This window comes from Mandrillus leucophaeus, unplaced genomic scaffold, assembly GCF_000951045.1.
Source record: "Mandrillus leucophaeus isolate KB7577 unplaced genomic scaffold, Mleu.le_1.0 Scaffold343, whole genome shotgun sequence".
Taxonomy (NCBI): Eukaryota; Metazoa; Chordata; class Mammalia; order Primates; family Cercopithecidae; genus Mandrillus; species Mandrillus leucophaeus.
This window is the reverse complement of record NW_012103621.1, coordinates 407,340-419,497: the sequence shown is the minus strand read 5'-3', so window position 1 is coordinate 419,497 and position 12,158 is coordinate 407,340. Positions and strand designations below refer to the sequence as shown.

The 12,158-nt window shown below is 54.4% G+C and overlaps 1 protein-coding gene across 2 annotated transcripts in view; it reads left to right on the top strand.

The window, feature by feature from the left end:
- COL8A2 (collagen, type VIII, alpha 2) overlaps positions 1–11,349 on the top strand; it is a 22,933-nt gene extending 11,584 nt beyond the window's left edge. The window contains exons 2-3 of one of the 2 annotated variants that reach the window (XM_011988997.1): positions 6,367–6,430; positions 7,118–11,349. In XM_011988997.1, coding sequence (XP_011844387.1) covers positions 7,120–9,036 — 1,917 coding nt within the window. In that variant the 5' untranslated portion in view covers positions 6,367–6,430; positions 7,118–7,119 and the 3' untranslated portion in view covers positions 9,037–11,349. Of the gene's footprint in view, positions 1–6,366; positions 6,570–7,117 lie in introns of both variants that reach the window. The other variant, XM_011988996.1, reaches the window with a different exon arrangement.
- Positions 11,350–12,158: the final 809 nt, after the last annotated feature.

Sequence of the window (12,158 nt, the reverse complement as noted above, 5' to 3'; positions counted from 1 at the left end):
GTCTCACAAAAAAAAAAAAAAAAAAAAAAAATAGACACAGAGAGAGATGAGAACATGAGAGCTGACAGGTCCGTGGATCTTCTCTGGAGCCCTGCATTCATTCCCGCAAAGCTCCATGTGATCCTGGGCTTGGAGGAACAGGGACCTCAAGCCCAGACCCAGCCTGGCCCGAGGGAGGCCTTCTCCCCACACACATCCCCAGACGCGCACAACCCACCCTCGAACTCCGCTTGTTGCCAGGCACAGGTGCAGAGAGGTCCCTGCAGAGGGTGAGGGGAACCCAGAGCAGGAATTGGAGGGGAAGTGGGACTTTCCTCGGGTGTGAAAAACACCAAATGGAACCGCCTTCGAATAATGGGAGCCCACTCTGAGCCAGGCGCGAAATCTCTACCTGTCACAGCAGTTCCAAGAAACAGGTTTTAACCCACTTTATTTTTAATTAATTAATTAATGTATTTATTTATTTATTTTGAGGCAGAGTCTCATTCTGTTACCAGGCTGGAGTGCAGTGGCACGATCTCGGCTCATTGCAAACTCCACCTCCCTGGTTCAAGCGATTCTCCTGCCTCAGCCTCCTGAGTAGCTGGGACTACAGGTGCATGCCACCATGTCCAGCTAATTTTTGTATTTTTAGTAGAGATGAGGGTTCACCATGTTGGCCAGGATGGTCTCGATCTCCTGACCTCAGGTGATCCACTCACCTCAGCCTCCCAAAGTGCTGAGATTTACAGGCATGAGCCACTGTGCCCGGCCTATTTTTTATTTTTTGAGGCGGAGTTTTGCTCTTATCACCCAGGTTGGAGTACAATGGCACAATCTCGGTTCACCTCAAGCTCCGCCTCCCGGGTTCAAGCAATTCTCCTGCTGCAGCCTCCCAAGAAACTGGGATTACAGGTGCCTGCTGCCCTGCCGGGCCATTTTTTGTATTTTTAGTGGAGATGGAGTTTCATCATGTTGGCCAGGCTGGTCCTGAACTCCTGACCTCAGGTGATCTGCCTGCCTCAGCCTCCCAAAGTGCTGGGATTACAGGCATGAGCCACAGTGCCTGGTTAACCCACTTAGAAAAAATAACAGGTGGGAGCTGGGTGTGGTGGCTCACGCCTGTAATCCCAGCATTTTGGGAGGCTGAGGTGGGTGGATCACCTGAGGTCAGGAGTTTGAGACCAGCCTGGCCAACACAGTGAAACCCCCTCTCTACTAAAAGTACAAAAATTAGCCCAGCGTGGTGGTGTGCGCCTGTAATCCCAGCTACTCTGGAGGCAGAGGCAGGAGAATAGCTTGAACCCAGGAGGCAGAGGTTGCAGTGAGCCGAGATTGTGCCATTGCATTCCAGCCTGGGTGACAGCAGCGAAACTTTGTCTCAAAAAAAAAAAGAAAAGAAAAAAAAAAACAGATGTGGGTCTGGTACGGTGGTCCATACCTGTAATCTCAGCACTTTGGGAGGCTGAGGCGGGCGGATCACAAGGTCAGGAGATCAGGACCATCCTGGCTAACACGTTGAAACCCCATCTCTACTAAAAATACAAAAAGTTAGTTGGGTGTGGTGGCGGGCACCTGTAGTCTCAGCTACTTGGGAGGCTGAGGCAGGAGAATGGCGTGAACCCGGGAGGCAGAGCTTGCAGTGAGCCAAGATCACATCACTGCACTCCAGCCTGGGCAACAGAGCGAGACTCCATCTCAAAAACAAACAAACAAACAAACAAAAAACAGGTGTGGTGCTGTGGCTCACACCTGTAATCCCAACACTTTGGGAGGTGGAGGTGAGAGGATCGCTTGAGCCCAGGAGTTCGAGACCAGCTTGAACAACATGGTGAAACCCTGTCTCTACGAAAAATAGAAAAAATTAGCCAGGTATGGTGGCGCATGCCTGTGGCCCCGGCTACTCTGGAGGCTGAGGTGGGAGGAGCACTTGAGCCTGGGAGGTTGAGACCAGCCTGGGCAACAAAGTGAGACCTCGTCTGTACAAAAAAATTTCTTTTTATAGCTGAACCTGGTGGCGTATGCCTGTAGTTCCGGCTCCTCTGGAGGCTGAGATGAGAGGATCGCTTGAGCCCAGGAAGTCGAGGATTCAGTGAACTGTGATTCTGCCTCTGTACTCCAGCCTGGGCAACAGAGCAAGACCCTGTCTCAGAAAACAAAATCAAAAAAACTTTCTGGCTGGGCATGGTGGCTCATGCTTATAATCCCAGAAATTTTGGAGGCCAAAGTGGGAGAACTGCTTGAGCCCAGGGGATTGAGACCAGCCTGGGCAACACAGTGAGACCCTGTCTTTACGTAAAATAGAAAAAATTAGCCAGGCATGGTGGCACGTGCCTGTGGTCCCAGCTACTTGGGAGGCTGAGGTGGGAGGCTTGCTTGAGCCTGGGAGGCCGTGGCTGCAGTGAGCCATGATTGTGCCAACTGTATTCCAGTCTGGGCAACAGAGTGACACTGCGTATCCAAAAACGAAATAAAATAACAGCTTTAGGCTGCAGTGGCTCACGCCTGTAATTCCTGCTCTTTGGGAGGCTGAGGCAAGCTGATCACTAGAGGTCAGGAGTTCAAGACCAGCCTGGCCAACATGGTAAGACCCTGTCTCTACTAAAAAATACAAAAATTAACCAGGCATGGTGGCACATGCCTATAATTCCAGCTACTCCGGAGGCTGAGGCAGGAGAATCATTTGAACCCGGGAGGTGGAGGTTGCTGTGAACTGAGATCACGTCACTGTGCTCCAGACTGCACGAAAGACTGAGACTCCATCTCAAAAAAGAAAAAGAGAGCAGAATTCAACCCCTGAGCCACCTGTTTGCCACCTTGGCTTTAGATGCCTTTTTTTTTTTTTTTCTTTCCTGAGACGGATCTCACTCTGTCCCCCAGGCTGGAGTGCAGTGGGACAATCTCGGCTCACTGCAGCTTCTGCCTCCTGGGTTCAAGCAATTTTCCTGCCTCAGCCTCCCAAGTAGCTGGGATTATAGGTTCACGCCACCACGCCTGGCTAATTTTTGTATTTTTAGTAGAGAAGACTGGGTTTCCACCATGTTGACCAGGCTGGTCACAAACTCCTGACCTCAAGTGATTCACCCACCTCAGCCACCCAAAGTGTTGGGATTACAGGTGTGAGCCACTGCACCGGGCTAGATGCTGGTATTCCTGAGGATGATCATTTGCCCTTCTGACTCACAATTCTGAAATAAATCACATCAATTCTGAGGACTTAAATTACTGCCTCGGTGAGAGGCTGTGTGGTGTATTTAAGAGCATAGATCCAGAGCTGGATTACTGGAGTTGGAACCTTGGCTCTGGCACTTAGTAATTGTGTATCTTAGATTACCTCACACAACTGTTTTTTGGTTTTATGTTGTCCAAGACACTGCCTGGGATTACAGGTATTAGCCACTGCACCCCACCTGCATACAACCTTTTGTTCTCTCATCTGTAAAATGGCAAGAGTGAAGGCACATACCTCATAGGGTTATTGTGAGGAATCAATAAGTAAATGTATATAAAGATCCAACAGGCCGGGCATGGTGGCTCACGCCTGTAATCCCAGCACTTTGGGAGGCCGAGGTGGGCGGATCACAGGGTCAGGAGATCGAGACCACGGTGAAACTCTATCACTACTATAAATACAAAAAATTAGCTGGGCATGGTGGCAGGCCCCTGTACCCCTGTAATCCCAGCTACTCAGGAAGCTGAGGCAGGAGAATCTCTTGAACCCAGGAGGCAGAGCTTACAGTGAGCAGAGATGGCACCACTGCACTCCAGCCTAGGCGACAGAACAAGACTCCATCTCAAAAACAACAACAACAACAACAACAACAAAAAAAAACCCCAGCTTTATAGAGATACAATTCACACATCATTCAATTGGCCCATTCAGTGTACACTGCAGTGTTTTTTTTACTGTGTTCATAGAGCTGTGCAACTATCACCACAATGATTTTTTGAACATTTTCATCTCCCCTAAAAGAAACCCTGGGCCCATTAGTCGTCACTTCCCATCTCCTCCTCCCCCAGCCTTAGGCAGCCACTGATCCACTTTCTGTCTCTATGGATTTGCCTATTCTGGCCATTTCATAGAGATGGAATCACACAACATGTGCATTCCATATCTCGCTTTTCACTGTTTTCAAGACTCATCTGTGTTGTAGCAGGTGTCAAGACTTCCTTCCTCTTATATATATATTTTTTGAGACGAGGTCTCACTCTGTCGCCCAGGCTGGAGTGCAGCTCACTACAATCTCCACCTCCTGGGCTCAAGTGATCCTCCCTCTTCAGCCCCTGAGTAGCTGGGACCACAGCACGCCCACACCTGGCTAATTTTTTGTTTGTTTGTTTTGTAGAGATGGGGTTTCACCAGGTTGCCCAGACTAGTCTCAAACTCCTGGGCTTAAGCAATTCACCCACCTCTGCCTCCTAACGTACTGGGATTACAGGCATGAGCTACTGTGCTTAGCTTATTTATAGATATATTTTTAAATCTGGGGTCTTGCTATGTTGCCTAGGCTGGTTTTAAATTCAGGGCTCAAGCAATCCTCCCACCTCAGCCTCCCGAGTAGCTGGGACTACTGCAGGTGCACACCACCATGCCCAGCCTGTACTTCATTCATTTTCATTGCTGAGTAATATTCCATTGTATGGCGGTACCACATTTTCTTTGTCCATGGACATTTGCATTGTCTACTTTTGGCTGCTGTGAATATGGCTCTTATGCACATTCACACACAGGTTATTGTGTGGACATCCTCTCTCATTTCACGGATGAGGAGACCTCCTGCCCAGGCTCCCGCAGCTGGGAAGGGGAAGGGGAAGACTGCCTGGCCGGTTCCGGAGTCTGTGCTTCTTCCCCACCCAAGCTTTGTTCTCTTGAGTTGAGCCAAATGCTGTGACAAGCATAGGTCAGGGCACAAAGAAGTGAGGCTTTATAGAGGAAGGGATGACAGCTTCGCAGGGCCATAAAAGATGAGTAGGGGAGGAAGATAACATCGCAGGCAGAGAAATAGCAGGCGCAAAGGCCAGAAGTATTAAGGTGCCCGGTGCCTGGGAACTTCAAGTTCTGGTTTACTGGGTGGAGGTGTGGGGAGGTGAGGGGTAAAGAAAGGGATAGCAGGCAATAGAGTTGGAGACACAGGCACAGAGTAGGTTAGAAAGGCCTTGAATGCAGGCTGGGCGCGGTGGCTCATGCCTGTAACCCTAACACTTTGGGAGGCTGAGGCAACCAGATCACCTGAGGTCAGGAGTTCGAGACCAGCCTGGACAACATGGCGAAACCCCATCTCTATTAAGAATACAAAAATTGGCTGGGCGCGGTGGCTCACGCCTGTAATCCCAGCAGTTTGGGAGGCCGAGGCGGGTGGATCACAAGGTCAGGAGATGGAGACCATCCTGGCTAACACGGTGAAACCCCGTCTCTACTAAAAATACAAAAGAAAGGAGACGGGCGTGGTGGCGGGCGCCTGTAGTCCCAGCTACTTGGGAGGCTGAGGCAGGAGAATGGCGTGAACCTGGGAGGTGGAACTTGCAGTGAGCCGAGATGGCGCCACTGCACTCCAGCCTGGGTGACAGAGTGAGATTCCATCTCAAAAAAAAAAAAAAAAAAAAGCCAGGCGTGGTGGCACACGCCTATAATTCCAGCTACTTGGGAGGCTAAGGCATGAGAATCACTTGAACCTGGGAGGCAGATATTGCAGTGAGCCAGGATGGTGCCATTGCACATTGCACTGGGAGAGCAAAATTATGTCTCAGAAAAAAAAAAAAAAAGCCTTGAATGCTATAGTAAGCACCATAGACTTGATCCCAAAGGTGTGTGGCAGGGAGTCCAGAAGAGCATCAGCAGAAGGTAGAGTCAGACAGACCTAAGACAAATCCTAGCTCTGCTTCCTCAAGGCCTTTGCTTTAGTTTTATCATCTGGAAAATGGAGATGACAATAATAATACTTTGTTAAAGTGTTTTGAGCATTAAGTGAGTTCATGTCCCTAAGAGCTCAGCCTAGTGCCTGGCAGACAGCTGGCCCAGCAATGGAAATGGGTGTTGACATCCAAGAGCTTTTAGCAGGGGAGGTCAGACTGCTCTAGAAGGCACGCCTGGCTGCAGAGAGTGACTGGCTGGTTTTGAGGAGGCGCTGTCCTGGGGAGGCTGGGCCCTCGGAGATGGTGGGGGAGATGCACAGCCACAGGCATGGTCTGAAGAAGTTTAGGAGGTGGCTTAGGCAGACCCCCACGACTTTGGAAATTGCTTGTGAATAATATCTAAATTCGGAATTGCTTCTCAGTCTTTTGACTAAAATGGAGTGTAATCTCTAAATTCTGATCTTTTGGTGACCCCGGGTCTGGTGCCAAACCACTGAGGGCTGGCTTGATGACTTTCTCTGTTCTTCTCTGCAGCACGTCCGCGGACGCCATGCGGGGTACTCTGACACCCCTGTCTTCGCTGCTGCTGCTGCTACTGGTGCTGGGGTGTGGGCCGCGGGCGTCCTCTGGTGGCGGGGCCGGCGGGGCAGCAGGCTATGCCCCGGTGAAGTACATCCAGCCCATGCAGAAAGGACCTGTGGGACCGCCCTTCCGTGAGGGCAAAGGCCAGTACCTGGGTGAGAGCCTCCTCACCCCACAGTGCCTCAAATCGCTCCCAACCCCCGAATCCCCTGCCTCCCTGACAGCCATCAGATCTCAGGTGCCCCCCACAGCCCCTCATTCCTCACCAATCTTCCCACCTCCACTGTTTTTCCTAATACCCCAGAGGGCCTGGAAACGGGTGCAGTTGGCTGGCACAGGTGGTCTTCCCAGGGGCAGATGAACTGGGAAGTTGGGAGGTGGGGCTCTGCTCCCACCGGCTCTAAGGTGGGCTGCTGGTGCCACCTGGTGGCCACTCCACCTTCAGGTCATGCAGGGATGAGAGGTGAGAATCAGCCAGGCTCATGGAGGAGGCCCAGCCTGGGTAGGTTGGGTGTTAGGAGCCCTTGGTGAGGACACCCTGTCGCCCCCAACCACCCCCAAAGCCCGTCTTCCATGAGAGCAAGGAGGGGCAGCCCCATTCTTCCTCTCCCGCATACCTCATACTGGAATGGGGAAGGGGTAGATGGGGTCCCCTGTCCCCACAGTTCAGGCCCCTGACTGCCCCCTTCTCTTTCTTTCTCAGAAATGCCTCTACCGCTGCTGCCAATGGACCTGAAGGGAGAGCCTGGCCCCCCCGGGAAGCCTGGGCCTCGGGGTCCCCCTGGTCCCCCTGGCTTCCCAGGAAAACCAGGCACGGGAAAGCCAGGACTCCATGGGCAGCCTGGCCCTGCTGGCCCCCCTGGCTTCTCCCGGATGGGCAAGGCTGGTCCCCCAGGGCTCCCTGGCAAGGTCGGACCACCAGGGCAGCCGGGGCTTCGGGGGGAGCCAGGAATACGAGGGGACCAGGGCCTCCGGGGGCCTCCAGGACCCCCTGGCCTCCCGGGCCCCTCAGGCATTACTATCCCTGGAAAACCAGGTGCCCAGGGGGTGCCAGGGCCCCCAGGATTCCAGGGGGAACCAGGGCCCCAGGGGGAGCCTGGGCCCCCAGGTGATCGAGGCCTCAAGGGGGATCATGGAGTGGGCCAGCCCGGGCTGCCTGGGGCCCCAGGGCAGGGGGGTGCCCCTGGCCCCCCGGGCCTCCCTGGTGCAGCTGGCTTAGGCAAACCCGGTTTGGATGGGCTTCCTGGGGCCCCAGGAGACAAGGGTGAGTCTGGGCCTCCTGGAGTTCCAGGCCCCAGGGGGGAGCCAGGCGCTGTGGGCCCAAAAGGACCCCCTGGAGTAGATGGTGTGGGGGTCCCAGGGGCAGCAGGGTTGCCAGGGCCACAGGGCCCATCAGGGGCCAAAGGGGAACCAGGGACCCGGGGCCCCCCTGGGCTGATAGGCCCCACTGGCTATGGGATGCCAGGACTGCCAGGCCCCAAGGGGGACAGGGGCCCAGCTGGGGTCCCAGGGCTCTTGGGGGACAGGGGTGAGCCAGGGGAGGATGGGGAGCCAGGGGAGCAGGGCCCACAGGGTCTTGGGGGTCCCCCTGGACTTCCTGGGTCTGCAGGGCTTCCTGGCAGACGTGGCCCCCCTGGGCCTAAGGGTGAGGCAGGGCCTGGAGGACCCCCAGGAGTGCCTGGCATTCGAGGTGACCAGGGGCCTAGTGGCCTGGCTGGGAAACCAGGGCTCCCAGGTGAGAGGGGACTTCCTGGGGCCCATGGACCCCCTGGACCAACTGGGCCCAAGGGTGAGCCGGGTTTCACAGGCCGCCCTGGAGGACCAGGGGTGGCAGGAGCCCTGGGGCAGAAAGGTGACTTGGGGCTCCCTGGGCAGCCTGGCCTGAGGGGTCCCTCAGGAATCCCAGGACTCCAGGGTCCAGCTGGCCCTATTGGGCCTCAAGGTCTGCCAGGCCTGAAGGGTGAACCAGGCCTGCCAGGGCCCCCTGGAGAGGGGAAAGCAGGGGAACCTGGCACGGCTGGGCCCACGGGGCCCCCAGGGGTCCCTGGCTCCCCTGGAATCACAGGCCCTCCTGGGCCTCCCGGGCCTCCGGGACCCCCTGGTGCCCCTGGGGCCTTCGATGAGACTGGCATTGCAGGCTTGCATCTGCCCAACGGCGGTGTGGAGGGCGCTGTGCTGGGCAAGGGGGGCAAGCCACAATTTGGGCTGGGCGAGCTGTCTGCCCATGCCACACCGGCCTTCACTGCAGTGCTCACCTCGCCCTTCCCCGCCTCGGGCATGCCTGTGAAATTTGACCGGACTCTCTACAATGGCCACAGCGGCTACAACCCAGCCACTGGCATCTTCACCTGCCCTGTGGGCGGCGTCTACTACTTTGCTTACCATGTGCACGTCAAGGGCACCAACGTGTGGGTGGCCCTGTACAAGAACAACGTGCCGGCCACCTATACCTACGATGAATACAAGAAGGGCTACCTGGACCAGGCATCTGGTGGGGCCGTGCTCCAGCTGCGGCCCAACGACCAGGTCTGGGTGCAGATGCCGTCGGACCAGGCCAACGGCCTCTACTCCACGGAGTACATCCACTCCTCCTTTTCAGGATTCTTGCTCTGCCCCACATAACCCGCGGGGGGCCCTGCTGCCCTGGCCTCCTCCTCTTTAGTGGTAGAGCGACCTTTTCAGTTACAAAGAACCTCCATTTAAAGAAAAAAAAACCAAAAGCTGAACAGAGGCAGCCGTGGCCTTGGCCCGAGGAGAGTGACTTGCTTTCTCCCTGCATGCAGGTTGAGATTGTTTCCGGAAGGGGCTGGCCTGAGTTTCTTCCCCCCAAATGTCTGTGCAGTGTCAGGGTTGCACCCCATGGGCCCTGGGGTACACAGCCCAGCCCCTTGTGAGTCCTGGCCTCTGCTGGGCCCTGAACGAGCTGAGAGGGAGCTCAGCTCCCCACCCCGCCACCTGGGGAGATGGCCCTTCCCACTGGCTCCCTGATGGCACCTGCTGGAGGAATGGGGCACGGCCTGCCTCACAGCCCTTGGCTGGGACTCCTCCAGCTCCCCGTGGGACCTCCAGCATATAACAGTGGACTAAGGACTGTGGGGTTTCCCTCCAAGGGAAAGGGAGAAGAGGGGACCATTGAGGTGACGAGTGTGGACGCTCTGCCAGGACTGCAGCCCCCATGGTGATGCTGTGGCATCAGACATGTCCGTGGCGGGCACAGTGCCTGTTGCCCTGGGAAAGGGCAACCCCCTTTCACTGCTCCAGTGGCAGCCATGGGGAAGGCGGTTTGTGAGGGCTCGGGGCACAGACCTGGGGCAGGAGGCAGCTCTTCATATCCATCCCCGTTTCTCCTGGGCTGCCCCCACCAGCTTTGGCTGTTTAGCTTGAGGGCAGCACAGAGGCCCCTGGGACACCTACGGGCCAGAAAGATCAACCTCTGTGAAGTGTCTAGAAGTGTCTAGCACAGATGGTGGCAGAGGCGGAATCGACCATGACCAAACATGAGCACTCCTCCCTTTCTCCCCTTCCACCTGCTGCGGGCCGGGCTCGTTTTCTCATACAACATCGTTAAGAGGATCTTTGCCACCCCAGCCAGGTGTCCCCAAGGCAGAGCCCTCGTTTGGCCCTCTCAACAAGGTGCATGCGAGCTGGGGGATGGACAGCTCCCACTTGCTTTTCCTTGATAAGAACCATATGGTGGGTTCATCTTTGGGGGCTTCCTCTCCTTCCACCCTCCGGTTCCAATTTCCTGTTCTAAGCAGGACTAGGGCCCAGGAGGCTAAGGCTTGGAGAGAAAGGGTGCCAACAGGTCCCTTTGGAATGAGTTGGCTCTGGATGTTTCTGCCATTTTCCCCAATCGGAGTTCCTCTGCAGGAAACAGGCAGGATGCCCCTCCCAACCCCTCAGTCCCTTGTTCAAGCTGAGTGGATAAAGCTGAGATTAGCGCTGGGCGTGGTAGACATTCCTGCCCGTGCAAAGATGGCCACTTTCCCCGCAACTTCAGGGCCTCGCGCTTGGCCCTCGCCAGGCCAGCCCCACTCCCTGTACCAAGTGTGAACTGGGGTCTTTCGGTCTGTGATCTTGTTGCACTGCTCCAAGTCTGGCCATGTCCAGGCGGTCCATGTTGAAATGAAGGATGGCTGCTGACTTCTGACTGGCTGAGCAGTGGGTTCCCTCAGGCTCCTTGCCGCCCCTCCTCCCCTGCCCACAATTTCTCCCAACAAAGCAGGCTGTTTGACTGCTCACTTCTTCAAAAGGAGAAATGAAAACCCAAATCTGCCCAAGTGACACTTGAAAAGGTTTTGGCTGGGGTTCCTGGTGGATTTCTTACTACCTAACGCCCAAGAGAACCAACTAAGGACTCTCAAACCATACCTGTTGGAGGTTCTTTGCTCAACCTCTTCTTCCCTAGGTCAAAGCCACTATCATCTGATGTGTTAGGGATGGGTTCTGATTGGCAGAAATTAATCAGCTCCCAATGGGAGCCCAGGGAACTAAGTAGGGTCCCAAGAAAAAAAATGGGAGCTATTTCACAGAGCTGAGCTTCTGCCGAATTTCATTCCTCAAGCCTTTCAGGAGGGGTGGTTGGCGTTTCTAAAATGTTTATGGGATTTGAGTTGCAGGTGTCCACTTAACTGACTAGCTTTGATAAACAATGTCAGATTTTAACTATGAAAACGACATTACCTTGTGCATTTTTATATTCTGATTCCTATTTTTTTTTTTAAGATTAAAGTTTAAATGTTTTCCACTAGTCATTTCACTTCTAACTTGGTATAGGAAGCTTAGCTCTCTATATACCTATCATGTGCCCTGTATCACAGAAGATTCAGGAAAAATGCACTTGGGAATCAAAGAAAATGGAACTTCTTTTTGAAAAGACAAGCAACCGTGTTAACTATATTGACACAACCTCAATAAAACCTGTTGTATAAAACAGCACTGTGCTGAAACTGGTACTGACACAGAGGTATCTCAAGCCTCTGGGTTCTGTAAGGCGTCCAGGAAGCTCTCTGGGGCTCATGTGCCTGCTCTTAAGGATCGTGCACTCCTCACCAGCTCCCTAACCTGGATTTCTGTCACCACCACATCAGAAGTGCCTGATGTGCATAAGCTGCCAAGGCCGTGCACCAGGCAAATGCCAAGAGGCATTTTAAGAAACCAAAGGCAGGTAGTGGCTGGAGCTGGGGGCGATGGTTCAATCTTTACTGGAATATTCTTGCAAGCGCTCAGGGGTAGTGGAGCATGACAGCTGGCTCAATAGTCCAAGGGCCAAGTTTCAACATCTGATACAAATTATGAATGAAATCATGAATCTTTGCTCCTAAGGGCCGGGCTAGTGCCAGGCCCAGTGCCGAAGACAGGTTGGGGGAGCTGTCCTGGGCGGAAAGCACCTGCTCACAGCCTGCCACGCTCAGCCATGAAAGATCTGTCCCTGGCGCTGGGGCTCTGGGTGGTGGACCTGAAGCAATCCATGTTTTGAAGAGTCCCCAGCCTGGCCAGAACCCCATCTTCACTGAAACAGATGTGCCCGACAGTGCTGAAACCGCAGGCCAGCTGCAGACTCCGCATGCTTGGCTAGCCACTAAGGCTGGATGCTCAGAGAATGTCCCTGGAATTTGAGGGGAGGCATCTTCTCCCTTTCAATTTTCTTTTCTTCAGAATGGATGCCAGTCCCAGATACTTGGGAGGCTAAGGTGGGAGGATTGCCTGAGCCCAGGAGTTTGAGACCAGCCTGTGCAATAGAG